Genomic DNA, 13693 nt, shown 5'->3' on the forward strand with positions numbered 1-13693 from the left:
GCTGAAGGTACCTTTCAGATAGAATTCTGTGGTTTTACATCTTCATCTTTGGAGAATTACGGAAGATTGGCTGCTTGCTCTTGCTCCTTAATGCAAAAATATATAAGGAGGTGGTGACAGTTTTGAAAAACACGATAAGAATAAAGAGAAAGTCCAGTCAATGATGACTATGAGTAACCCATAATGGGGGCTTAAAAGAATAATAAGAAACTTGACACATAAATGGGCTACAGAGGAGCTGGGAATATTAATGAACATAGGGGGCTTGTTCTTTGGAAGTAAGAGGCAGAGTGGATTGTTTGGAACGCCCTCTCCAGCAGCTGTGCAGTTTGTAACGATTTTAGCTTGCCTTACTGTAACGTTAGCTATTAGCTTTGCAGTGGGGAGTATTTAAAAGTACACACAACATACGAAGGAAAGAACCTGGAACCGAGTAGCCTGCTTCATTCCAAGAATCCATCTGGCATGTAAAGAACTGCTTGTCCTACATTAAACCCTGCAGAGTAAGAACCATTTTTCATACCTCACACCCCTATTTTTGGTTTCAGGTAAGGCAGCTTACTGAGTTTGGCGATGAAACAAGAGGACTTTTCAGAACCACCTAACCGAAGGAAGGGCCCATCGAGGGTGAGCTCCATGGATCTAAAATGGGGAAAATATGACGAAGCTCTCCTAGGGAAATTAGGTTAAGAGAAAGCTCGAGCGTCCATAAGAGCTGGAAGTCTAGACCCCCAAGTAATGTGAGCATTTAGTCGTTTGTAGGCAGAGTACAATAGAAGAAAAAGTGCTCTATATATGACAATCTGTGGCTGGAGTCACCAACATTAAATGACTCATGGTGGTGGGGTAAATTGATAAGCAGAATCCAGTCTACACTGAAATAAATATTCTTTATAATAAAAAGTTCATTTTGCAGCTTTAGTCTATCTGGAGGTAGCGAAAAGCAGATCTGCTGAAGGACTCCCTGGATTACCAGGAATTGCACAGTGTATGAAATGTTGTAAACTTACATTAGTCCTGGATATCAAACCCTTCCGCTCCTCCCGAATCCACTTTTCTCGGACACATTTTCATGTGCTCCTCTTTCAAGAAAAGTGTATATCACTCAGATCCGCTGAGTTCAGGCATCAAGCATGCAGGACAAGGGACTTCTACCTTACCTGGTCATCTCTTGAGGGACAGCGCAAGGCCAGAGCGCTGGAACCAACTCAGAGCTGTGCCCTCTCGGTTACTATGGTGATCGCGGGGTGGGCGGGGTCACCATCCGCGGCGTCCCCGCCTCTCTGCCCAGGACTTTTCGAACGCTCCAATAAGGATATCCCTTTCTTGCCTCCGTCCCGCCCCTTTCGGCTCCGAGTGCGATTCGATTGGCCTGGGACGGGCGGCCGGGTACCCCGAGGATACCACCTCCCGACGGGAAGAGCGGGAAAGTGTACCAGGCGCTGTCCGAGGCGTGAAGCTCAGGGCGCTGAGGGGAAGCACATGGTTGGCCTTGGAGCGAGTTGCCTAGTGTCCCGTACACAACTCTTGGCACCTATGACTGCTAACACTAGGGAGCAGAAATCAGGATGCGGGAACGACGTCTGCGGGCCGGCCTATCCCGGGGGCCAGGACGTGATGAGGCTCGAGGGGTCCAGTGGCGCTCTCTCGGGGGGCGGGGGCTCGGAGGCCAGAGGGACCGGACCGAAGCCCGGGGGCGGTGCCAGTGGCGGCGGCGGGAGGCGCAAGACCCAATGAGAGCGCGCGCCGCCCTTGGGGGCGGGGCGTGCGGAGCGCTCTCCCGCCCTCCTCTCGCCCCCGCCCCTCCCCCCGGGCGTCCGGGGCCGCAGTGAGTGAGTGGCACTGGCAGCCTGTCAATCCCTCAGCCGAACGGCCTTCGAGCCCGGTCCGCGGCGGCTGCTGGCAGGGTGCGCGGCTCTGGCTGTGGCGGCGGCGACTTCTCCCGCCCCATCAATCCGCTGTCCACCCAGCGCACGGCCCGCCGGGGCTCTCCATCGGGCTCCTTGCCCCCGCTGCGCCGGCCCGCTAGCTCCCAAACTTTCCTCCTCCGCCCCTCTAGCTCCTCTCCGCCGGCCCGCCCGCCGGCCCTCCTCCGCCGCCGCCGCCCGCCCGCCGCCGCCGCCGCTCCCTCCCCCGGGGCCGCCGGGGTTCGGATCCCGCCCGGCCGAGGCGGCGGCGGCGGGCGGCGGCGGCGGCGGCGGGCGAGGGAGGGGAGTGCGCAGGCTGGCGCGGGGGGCGGCGGGCGTCCCGGCAACTCGGCCGGCACTGAGGAGCAAGTTGAGCGGGGCTACCCGGCGGGGCGCGCGGCGGCGAGGAGGCGGCGCGGCGGCCGCGTGAGGGCAGCGGGCGCCGCTGCGTCCGCCTCCGCCACCACCGCGGAGCCCTGCGCTTCCGCCCGCCGCTTCTCCTCAGCCTCGGCGGCGGCGGAAGCCAGAGCCGGGCGCCCGTCCGCACTGCCTCAACCGCGGGCCCCGCCGGCCGGGCCGCCCCCTCCCCGCGCGGGCGGGGAGCGCGCGGCCGCCTCCCCCTCCCCCTCCCCCTCTTTCTTCTCCTCCCTCGTCGCCGCCGCCGCCGCCGCCGCCGCCTCAGCCTTCGCCTCAGCCGCCGCCGCCGCCCGCTCCCGCCCGCGCGCGGCGGGATGGACGATCAATCCAGGATGCTGCAGACTCTGGCCGGGGTGAACCTGGCCGGCCACTCGGTGCAGGGGGGCATGGCCCTGCCGCCTCCCCCTCACGGCCACGAAGGGGCGGACGGCGACGGCAGGAAGCAGGACATCGGCGACATCCTCCACCAGATCATGACCATCACCGACCAGAGCTTGGACGAGGCGCAAGCAAAGTTGGTGTCGTCTCATTAAGCATCTTTTGTGTGTGTGCGGGAGCCGGGCCCGCGGCAGAGTCCGGGCCCGGGTGGTGCCCGGGCCAGGGCCTCAGCCCCGGGCGGGGAACTTTCTCCGATAAGAGGCCTCGGGCCCCGGCCTCTGGGGAACTTGCCCCGCGCCCCTCGACGCGGGCGGGAGTCGGCAAAGTTGCTCTCGGGGCGCGGGACGGACTTGGTGCCGCGTGGATTTCGTGGGTTTCTCTCACCCCACCTCCCCGCGTCCGGCCCTCTGGCAGCCCGGCCCCCTCGCACCGATTCAAACCTCCCGCCCGGACCCGGCTGCACGCCGCCGCGAGCGGGCCCCGGGCCGCACTTGAGGGAAGTGCAACTTTATCCTCGGCCCGGACTCCCGGCACCCCGGCTCCGCTCGGCCGCTGGACGACTTCGCTGTGCGGGAGGCAGCCCCAGCCCGGGCGCGGGGCTCTGGGCGGTTCCCCGGCGGGTCCGGGCGCGGGCGGCCAAGTTCTCGGGAAGGGAGGGCCGCCTCGCAAACTTTGCCGAGCTGTCACCGCCCGCTGGCCGCAGTCGGCTGGCCGCCCGCGCTGCGCCCGCTGCCCCGGCGGAGGGCGGACGCGGGAGCCCCTCCACGCTGTCTTCTGCCCTGAGTCGCCGCCGTCTGCCCCCGGATCGCGGCTCCCCGCACGGGTTCGCGCCCCGCGGTCGCCGAGGCTGCTGCCCGCCCGGCAGATGGGTCGCGCTGCGTTCGGGCTGGAGCTGTAGCCGCCAGAGCTTGCCGGTTGTCGCTAACTAGTCAACTTGAGTTTTCTGTTGATTTGACGGGGTTCAAAAGAGCCTTCCAAAATAGGGGGCCGGAATTAAATCTTGGATCTAACTTAAGGAAGGCGCCATATTATTCCATAGGTGATGCTAATACCTTTGTGTTTTGCTATTTATTTTTTAGGAAACATGCCCTGAACTGTCACAGAATGAAACCCGCGCTCTTCAGTGTCCTGTGTGAGATCAAAGAGAAAACAGGTAAGACGCTGTGCCCCGCGGTGGGCCTGGAGACCCCCGAGGTGGGGTCCGAGCTACTCCTTCGACTCTCCAGTTGAAAGCTGCTGCTTTTGGGCACCGCCATCTTTGATCATTCTTTCCTTCCCACCTCCTGATCTTGAGAAAAAACTGCAATAAATCTGGAGTCGATTTCTGAATTCCGCTCCTGGTGTAAAATGAAGTGTAGAGTGGACGGGGCAGGGTCGCAGTCCCCAGGCGGCCACCTCTGGCTGCAGGCGGGGAGGGGGCCGGGAGCGCCAGCCACCCTTTCCTGCTCCTTTCGCCTTGTTTGTGTGTCAGTTTTTAAAAGGAGCCACGGGGACCGACTCCCGCGGAGAAGCATATCCCGAACTTTGTTTTACTTAGCCTTAAGCTTCATTTCCACAGATAGAAGAATAGATGCAATTGCACAGACCCGAGGAGTATGTTTGAATTAGTATTTTAGTTCAGAATACTACTTTTAAGAAGCTGGAAAGGTAATGATGTGTTTAGGTGCATACAATGTATTATATCTATTAACTACTTTTATTAAATTTTATGCTTGAAGTCATTACATTGTAAACATACTTAATATATTTTATTAAGTAGAGAAAGGTCCACAGGTGCAGGTTGAACAATTTTTGAGGTATTCAGGGCAGGGAATATATGAGAAGACAGCTTTTGCAGAAGTGCTGGAATGAAAACTACAAGTATATATTAGACAAATTTCTGACAATTCATCTCAATTTAGTTTCCTTGTTAGACTTTTTAAAAACTGAAGATATTTTAGTCTTGAGGTGATGGTAGTGCCTCAACTAGAATTTGAGGTTTAATTTAGATTTTTTTATTTCGTTTGAGGCATTATCTTCCCTGTATATGGCAAACAAATGCATTAAACAAGCTTTACTGTTTATTTGTGTGTGTGTTTGTTGGGTATACAGTATTATAAAGTTGCTGTTTTTTAAGTTGGCAAAGAATAGAAGAGAAAGTTAAAGTCCAAAGTATAGGAATATTTAAGTGAAGGTATTTAAAAGGTTAAATGTGATTGTGTTTAAACTGAATGTACAAATAATAGTGCACTGTATATAATTGTTAGTTGGTAGGAGAGTGGTCCTTCTTTTAAACAGATTTTTCACCATGCAATTCTATTCTAATCCTAAAAGTAATCAATAAAAGATGAAGGGTTATTGCTGTCTATTAAAATATATGCTAAAACCATAATTAACAGCAAATATTGAGAGCCTGAAAGACTACTTTTCCTGCTTTTCATTCACATAATGTGCGTGATTTCTTTAAGTCAAGTGAGTGTTTTTAAGATATATTTTAATTTTGAAAATCACAGTCATTTTAAAATGACTAACTTTTACTCTGTGTTGGTTTTTAGCTACCTTTAGAAAGCATTGTGATTTAAAATGGTAGATAATTTTGATCTGACTATAAAATAAGACATCAAGCATTAAATCTTGAGATTCTTAGTTTAGAAGCCTAAAAGTGCGTAATTCTCAGTAAATTATGTTGCTTAATGTCCAAGGGTTTTCTTGCTATCAGGGCTCCACTTCAGTTTCTGCTGACAGCTAAGCACTGGGGTATTGACTATGTTGTGAATATTAAGATTGATTCAACTTTATATAGCATTATATTACTAGGGAGAGGGGATTGATATCCCTTCCTTCTCACCCCCTTTTCATGATTCTTTTTTTTTTTTGCCTTTTTAAAAGTTTTGGCCTAGCTAGTTTGAGAATCAAACCTAGCAAACTGCTTTTCTTGTTTAGACATTTAGCAGCAGGCAGAATTCAATTAGGAAGCATAAGTCCTCTACTTGCTTATTTGCACAAGACTTAGTTACACCATTCTGAAAGGAAAGTGTAGTCAACCTCATGTCAAAGGTGAGTTACAAAAAAGAAACAAGTCTTTTCAGAGTCTGGGATTACTGGCAGAGAGAGCCTTGGTAGGGCACTTGCTGTTTAAGAAGCAAGAGGTAACTGACAAAAGAAATTTTTGTGTTTTGAAAATTGTTTCTGAGGCTTTCAGAGATAACTTGTAAATTAGATTCTCTTTTTGTGCTTTGGCCAGCCTATCCAAGTTTGCACGTTATCTCTTTTGTAAAAAGCCAACGGCCGACAAAGAGTAAAGGCGGCTGTCTGGGCTGAGGCATCTTCCTGCCAGCCTCTCTAAGCTCGAGAGGGACGGGATTTAAGTACCGAATGATTGATGGGGTTGAAGCTCTTTCTCTCCTCTCCTTTCTCCCCTACTACCAGAGCTCCACCTCACTCTCCAAAACTACTCTTAGAAGGAGACAGGGACGCTGGACTCAGAATCCTTGATTTGAAATAAAACAGCTGTGTAGACATTAGTGTTACCGAAGCAAAGAAATTGGGGCAGCAAATTCCAGGCCTCCCCCCCTCCCCCATCTGTTCCCACAGTCATGCTTTGGAAACATCATGAGCTTATAAAATAAGCACTGTAGATTATAATGTATATCATGTAATGCTTTTTAAAAAAAAATCATTTTATTAAATCTAATAACATAGTATCCAAAGATTAATTCTCTATAACCTTAGAGAAAGTTTACCTAGTCATTTGTAATAGAAACTGGGAATACTATGTGATGACTCTGTTCTGCATAATAGAGGGGTAGGGGGTTGACTAGTCGGGAGATGGGGGGTAAAACTGTCATTTCAGTGGATAATGTCATTTTGGTTGTGCTTTTTTAAAAATAAGACAAAATCATTTTTTTAAAAATCCATATATTTGCAGATCTGCAGTACCTTTTGAGGTTTCTGATCAGGCAATAAACACTGCTAGTTCTCATGCACATGAGGGGTTTAGTTTGAAAAACATCTTTTTTCCCTTCTACCAAATATGAAAAGGTATTTTCCCCTTCTGACAGATAAATGGATAATCTACTACAATTATATTTTTTTTCTTGTTCAGAGGTAGGGAAAGTATACCATGAAATGCTTGCTTTTTCTTGAAAATGTGTTCTTTTATAAAATTTATCATTCAGTTATTTTTGGACAGAAATATCTGTTGAATTGTGATAGCTAAGCATTTTGAAAGCAACTAAAAGTTACAGGCTTTAAAACAAGATATTTGCCCATTTTAAACTAAGTAAGTGACCAGTGAGATAATTGTTAAGATTTCTATTTTAGCCACATTTTACCATCTGTCTCTTATTAAGTATCCATGATACTATGAGTTCTCCTTATCTACATAGTTCTTTGGGGGCTTTCCCTCAAATCTTTTTGGCCACCTTAATCTTGATTTTTGAAGTACTTTGTGAGAGGATTCCATTCTCATAAATCTCTCTTCTTTCCAAAGCCCTTAATTATGAGAGTTGGAATAAAGGAAATTGCTCTTTTTGAGAAAAAAAATGTATTTAAAAATATTTTAAAATGAAAATTCAACACTCTAGTATATAATCAGAGTCATATTGTTAAAAAATGTTGTGTATTAAGAAAAAAAATCAGCATAACCTTTTCCTTTCTAAATGGTAGGTTAAAATACTCCATGTTGATAGCTGCCAACCAAACTCTGATTTATTGCCACCACAAACCCTAAATAGCGTTCATTTACTAGTAATGTCTAATGGCATACATGATGGTTTGCCAGATTTGTGGCCTTTGTGAGGCTTATAAGCAGGACTGACTTGGGAAGATCATAAAACTTAATGAACTTCTCTACTGCAGGAGGTGTCCGCAGGGGAAGAGAAAGGCCTGCTTGCCTGGTTGGGCTGGTTGAAGTATTTTTTATGTTTAAAGAGAAGAAAATTACTATTAAAAATGCTTTGCCTTTAAAGGAACCCTCCCTAGAAAGAGTCGTAAGGATTTTACTTTTCAAAAGGTAGCTTGTGAGTTTTTATATGCATTTAGAATATGATATATATGATTAAACCTTTTATCTTTACTGCTGTAAGTGGGAGTAGCTTTCAGAGAGATAAGGCAGTACTCTCCGTCAGCACCTCTACTTCTTACCCTAAGGGTTTAGAGACTCATGGCATCTTCTTTTTCTGGTCTGTTTTCTTTCTTTTTTTAATGCTTCAATATAAAATTGTGTTCATTTTTCTTTTTACAGTGCCAGGTAATTCTTCAGTTCCTAGTGTATAAAATCCAAATATTCCACCAAGTGAAATTTTAACAAGAAAGGTGAAAATTGTTGTATGTGAATCTAAATGTTATATATAATATATATTGTGTATTCTTTTAAGTTGCTCTTGTAGTACTTCGAATATAGTTATCATTGTTTGTTCCAGAGTTTTAAAAACAAATGCTCTGTTTGATACATGATTCATTTCTGTGTTTTTGTGAACTATTTTCTAGTTTTAAAAAACTTTTTACTATGGAGAACTTCAAATGTAAAAATATAGATAAAGAGAAACTTGAATCCCCATGAACTCATTGCCTACCTTCAGCAGTTAGCAACACTTGGCCAATCTTGTGTTCTCTGTAACTCCTACCCTTTCACAATTATTTTGAGGCAAATTTTAAAGGACTTTTAATGTTTTAAATTTTTTATCAGTTTTAGACATTATGGCTTATTTACATTGGAAATATTCAATGATTAAACAGGAAAAATTACAAAATCAGTGTATCCTGGAAATGTCATAAATTTTGTTGCTTTATTGCAAATTTTACCTTGTGTAATTTAAGAATATTTTTTATTTTTATAGATTTGCTTAACTTACTGGAGCTTTTTAAGGAAGTTTTGAGGAAGGATGTAAAAGAGTGAAGTTTTTCTAACTTTCTTTACTCTTCTCTCATCCTTAGAAGATAATACATGTAATACATTCATAGAAAACGTAGAAAAAAAAAATCTTACTTCTCTACTGGTTTGGAACTTCATGATCTAAAGTATCAAGCAGGTATTATTTTAAAAGTATGGACCTGTCTTCCATACCTTTTTTTCTTCTTCCCAATAAAAGAATATTAAACCCTCTTGTCAATACTAACTTGATCTGTGCAAGTAATTCTTTTCATGCCTCAGTTTTAGTGGACTTCATTTTATTATAGATCTATGTAGTTTTGGTTTTTATTTGGGACTTTACTATGTTATTATGCTAATTTACATAATTTTAATCCAAATCAGAAGTATATTAATACAGTGGCAAAGGAAGCCTTGCCTTGCCTCAAAGAGCACATTGGTTCTTTGACTTTCATAAAAATTTTCTGGGTATATCTTTCATGTTAGGATCCTTTTCCTTTTAACTAATTTTGCTTGTACTTTTAGATTTCTGTTTACAACTTTTGTAAATGGCTACTTCCAAGACCTTTAACATCTTATTTGGATTATGTGTGTTTTGATATTTTATGTTGGCATTGTATAGGATGAAGTTATATGAAGTATGGCTATGAAGAATGAAAACCGCAATTCATGAACCACACCCTAAATCATTCGTTTTATTTTGTACTCATACCATTGACATGTTTCAGAATACCTAACAGATCAGTACCGAACACATTATGCTAAATAAGGATTTTTATACTATTCTCCCTCTATTTATGTACATGTGAACAACTTTAGGCATTTATTTTCTCAGTATTGACATTATGAGAATTATGTTTTATTAGTTTTCTCAGCAGGTTTGTGTTTTAGCCATTTATCAGTGGGATCAGCATGATTTAGGTAGTAACAGACTAACAATGCTTGTACACCCTCCCATGTTGACCTTTTCAAACATTTGCTCTACTTCAGTAGGCCATTTGAGTCTTTACATATAAAGAGAGTAAATAATTTATATCACTATGTAGTGTGAATTGGTCAAAGTTTTTTTAGATCTATCTAGCTAAAAAGGTTTTTTACAAAGTTGTAGAAGTTAATCAAACACACCAATTGCTATCAGAGCTCCGTGTTAGTGTTACATTTAGCAAATAAATTAGTAGGAAATGCTTGAATGAGCCACTGAAAAAAACAAACCATCTTTTTATGCCTTTAGACATAGAACATATTTGAAAATAAATTTCATTAATCTTCAACTCTTGGTTCTAATTACAGGCAGAATAGTAACCAGAATCTCTTCTTTATTGTTATTTTGAAAATAGAAGTATTCCATAAACATATACACATACAATAAATATAAGATGTTTGTAGTTTTTGATGGTTAATGGTAGTTTGCTTTGGTACTAAATTTGAGTGTATGTCTAGTAAAAATATTGATGTGATAGAATGTGTTAAGTTGAATTGGCTTGGCATTTTTTTTTTTACTTTTGACTAACATGATAGTAACTCATTAGGACTGAGAACAGTTAAAAGTAATTATGGATAAAAATAATTGTTAAAAGTTTCGTACTTGTTTTCTTCAAGTTAAGTGCTTTAGAAATGTTAAGCTGTTTTGAACAATAACCCTTTTTGTGTGAACATATTAATGAGAACTTGGTATACAATGTAATCCTTTTAATGTTGATGATTCCTCACAATGTTTAAACCATTAGTTGGGAGACTCAACATATGTTAATGGCAAAATGATTTTTTTTGTTTATTTTGTTTTATGTGATACATAAGTTTTCAAAGCATGTTTCTTAGGCATCAGAGTCCAGCAGGTGGCTTTTTACATTAAAAAAATTCATAAATTTTAAAATCCCATAAAATTTTATTTCAAATTCAAATTAACTAATTGAGAATGTCAACATTTCCACTGTCTCTATATTAACATTTATAATAGAACAAATGGTTGCATATAGAAATTATCTGCAACATAATCTAAATTAAGATTCTAAACAGGCATTACAGATGCTGGTAACTTTGGCAATTATCATTTTGTTTGGTGAACAGTAGTAAAACAGTGTGCGGTAAAAGTGTTTAGAGAGAGAGGATAAATAAATTGAACAGTTTTGCAATGCAAAGTGGTTTGTGGTGTTTTTGAGGATTTCTTGGCTCTCTCTTAACTGCTATTGTGAGCCTGGAGCAGATTTCCCCATTGCTAATGCCCTAGAAGTATTAATTCACTTTGATATGCTAATTAGAGGGCATTATGCAAGAAATGAGATTAAGTGGCAGCATGAAGCCATTTGCCTGTCAGTAAATTGAGAGCTTTAGCATCAGGAGGAGCTTTGTTTTTTTTTTTTAAGTTTCTCTTGGTTTTGCATATAAATAAAATTGATTGAAAGGTCTAGAGAAGCTTCTAGAACATTGGTAGATTCCTCCCCCTATGGTTATTTAAATGTAATGTTACATAACTTTTCTGAATATTAATTGATCTAACTGGAGATAAATATGAAGTTTTCATCATGTTCCCTATACATGGAAGTATGCTAAGAATTTTGCATCATCTAGTCTTTTTTCCTAGAGCCCAGTTTCAGAATATGGCTAGTGAATTCTTTTCAGAAGTGTAAACTTGGTGTGTGCTTGTGTGTCTTCACCAGTGTCTTCACTAAACTGAACTTCACAAGAATATTTTCTTCATAGGGAAAAATGAAGAAGTTGTTGAATTGAGCTTCAGGAGACTATATTAAATGAGCATTAAGACTCTCACTTAACTACCTAATTCTAGTTGCTGGGAGGCATTACAATTAGTGGTTAAATTCTGCCCTTTACACAACCTGTGGAATTTACATTGCAGCATGTATCTGTTGTTTTAAGATTACCATAGTATTTGATTTTCATGTTGAAGATGGCGTTTCATACTTGATTCTGCTTTTGCTTTTGCGATTTAAGCCAGGCCTTTGATTTTCTCTCTATAAAACTATTATGTGATTTCCTACATTTTGTAGGGAAATGGATGAGTGAATGCAGGAATAGGAATGATGGATTGGGAGGAGGACAGAACTTTGGGCCTGTGAAAAAAATTAAGGTTTCCTCAAACATGGAACTTCTACCTGTATAAACCATGCTGAGGATAGAATTTCTAAACCCAGGCTTAACTGCAGTCTGAGGTGTGGTTGGACAGGATGGGGTTTGGATCAAGCATTCAGATTGAGGTTTGCTTGAGTGTCTGAATTCCACCACTGTAGCTGTGCCTCTAGACCCAACAAAGCAGAACTTCTCTTCAGAGCCATATGGATTATTTAGTCACCGCAGCTGCCATGCATACATGCTACTAAGGCTGGCTTCTTTTCATGTGCATGTGTGGTGCTTGTTAATGTTAATGGGAGTCAGGAATGTGCACACAGACAGAGGGATGAGAGTCTCTCCTGAGACAAGAGTCTCTGATTGCATTTCTCAGTGAAGAGGACTTAGTGTACCTGCACATTAACTGCTCTTCTAAATGGAAAACTTGGTGACTTTAAATTCTCATTCCCTTCTCAGACTCCCTGAACTAGTTAAACCAGTGAATCCTCATTAGTCTCTGATTACTTGCAGAATTTCATTTAAAACATGTGAAGTTAGTTTTGATTGAAATGGGAACAAAAAGCTTTTGAAATTGCATATTATTGTTTTTTGAACAAAAGGTTTCTACTGGCTTTCAGATGTACTAAGCTTTTGTAAATAGGAATTTATAGTGAAATGGGAGGAGTTTTTGACATTCCACTTGAATGGCATTGATAGGGGAAAAAAAATCACAGCATTAAAAAAATATACATGTGTGAAATGGCAAGTTCATATGTGTGTATTATGTAGAAACCTTTACTATCCAAGTGCCCTCAAATGAGGAAGAATTGACTTAGATGGTCTCATAAGTTTCTTTCTTTCTCCTTTCTTTAAAAAAAAAAACAAAAAACCTAAGGATGAAGGTAGTTGGAATTCATAGTCAGATATATCATTTTCAACTTGGAATAGGGACTAGAACAGGAAATTGATTTTATATTTATTATGAAAGCAAGAATTCTGCCACCGACTGACAGCCATCCATGTTTTAGTTTTGTGATAATTGTTCACAGACATTACTCTGCAGTTGGCCCAGATTATTTATAATGTTGATTGGGAGTGTTTGTCCATTAAAAGGTGTGTGTATAATGAATATCTTTAATTAAACCAAGTAATAATGAAATATTCTACATTGGATTTTGGGTCGAGGATTAACTGTCAGTACTGGTAAGACCAAGTTACAATAGATTGTGCAATGATTCCTTTGGCTTCATGGATGTATTTATTACCATTTTTGAACAAATTATACTAACATGAAAAGTTGTGTTTGAAATGATTGTGTGCTAGATAAGGCGATACATTACAGGAATGGTTGGGTTTATGAAGCTTTATGTAGAGGTTTTCTCAGAAATTATAGCACAGGGCTGTCACTATAAAACCCAGTGATACAGTTGGTAATAACATACAGTGAAGATATTTTTAGATTTTCACTTGTTATTCAAATAAGTGAGAACCCTCCAGTTTTTCTCGTCATATTTCTTTGTTGGAATCAGTAGAGGAAAAAAATGAAGGAAATTCTTTTAACTGTGTACTGGGTGTGGGTGTTTGACTTGTCTGAATTTCCTCCTCCTTACCACTTGTTAGAGCAGTGATGTGACAGTGAGGATATCCTTGGGAACTTACTGACTTCTTGGTTCCTAACCTTCTGACTCTGGCCAAATATAGAAACAGAATGCCTGAAAATGAAATGATGGACTCTATAAACATAAATTCTGTGCCATCAATGTGTTATAAGAACTAATTTGATTTACCTGAATTTATGACATTTTTGTGTTTAAGAGAGGAATTATTTCTTCCTTTCAGTATAATCAGTCTAATAATGTACTTTCTAACATCAATTAATTCTTTTTTGATTGATTATTATTATGACTTTTAAATTACCATGATTATGATGTCACTTTTAAATTTCTAATTTATAAAATATTGGCTGGATATCTAATAGTGTTTTCTAGAACCAAACTGTAATCAGTGTGTATACTTTGTTGTAACTTGAAAATTGGGAGTTTAAAGTTTATACTTAATTGAGTGCTATACTGTATGT

The 13693-nt window shown here is 41.9% G+C and overlaps 1 protein-coding gene across 7 annotated transcripts in view; it reads left to right on the forward strand.

The window, feature by feature from the left end:
• The first annotated feature begins 421 nt into the window (after positions 1–421).
• The window catches only part of PBX3 (PBX homeobox 3), a 236069-nt gene continuing 222797 nt past the window's right edge, over positions 422–13693 (forward strand). For 4 of the 7 annotated variants that reach the window (XR_008700586.1, XR_008700587.1, XM_055541163.1 and 1 more), the window contains exons 1-2: positions 2215–2838; positions 3782–3855. Coding sequence is in view for 5 of the 7 variants with exons in the window: in XM_055541163.1 (XP_055397138.1) it covers positions 2639–2838; positions 3782–3855 (274 nt within the window). In the remaining 2 variants the exon portion in view is untranslated. Of the gene's footprint in view, positions 468–548; positions 628–2214; positions 2839–3781; positions 3856–13693 lie in introns of those variants that run through there. The other 3 variants (XM_055541161.1, XM_055541162.1, XM_055541160.1) reach the window with 3 other exon arrangements.

Source organism: Bubalus kerabau, chromosome 11 (assembly GCF_029407905.1).
Source record: "Bubalus kerabau isolate K-KA32 ecotype Philippines breed swamp buffalo chromosome 11, PCC_UOA_SB_1v2, whole genome shotgun sequence".
Classification (NCBI taxonomy): domain Eukaryota; kingdom Metazoa; phylum Chordata; class Mammalia; order Artiodactyla; family Bovidae; genus Bubalus; species Bubalus kerabau.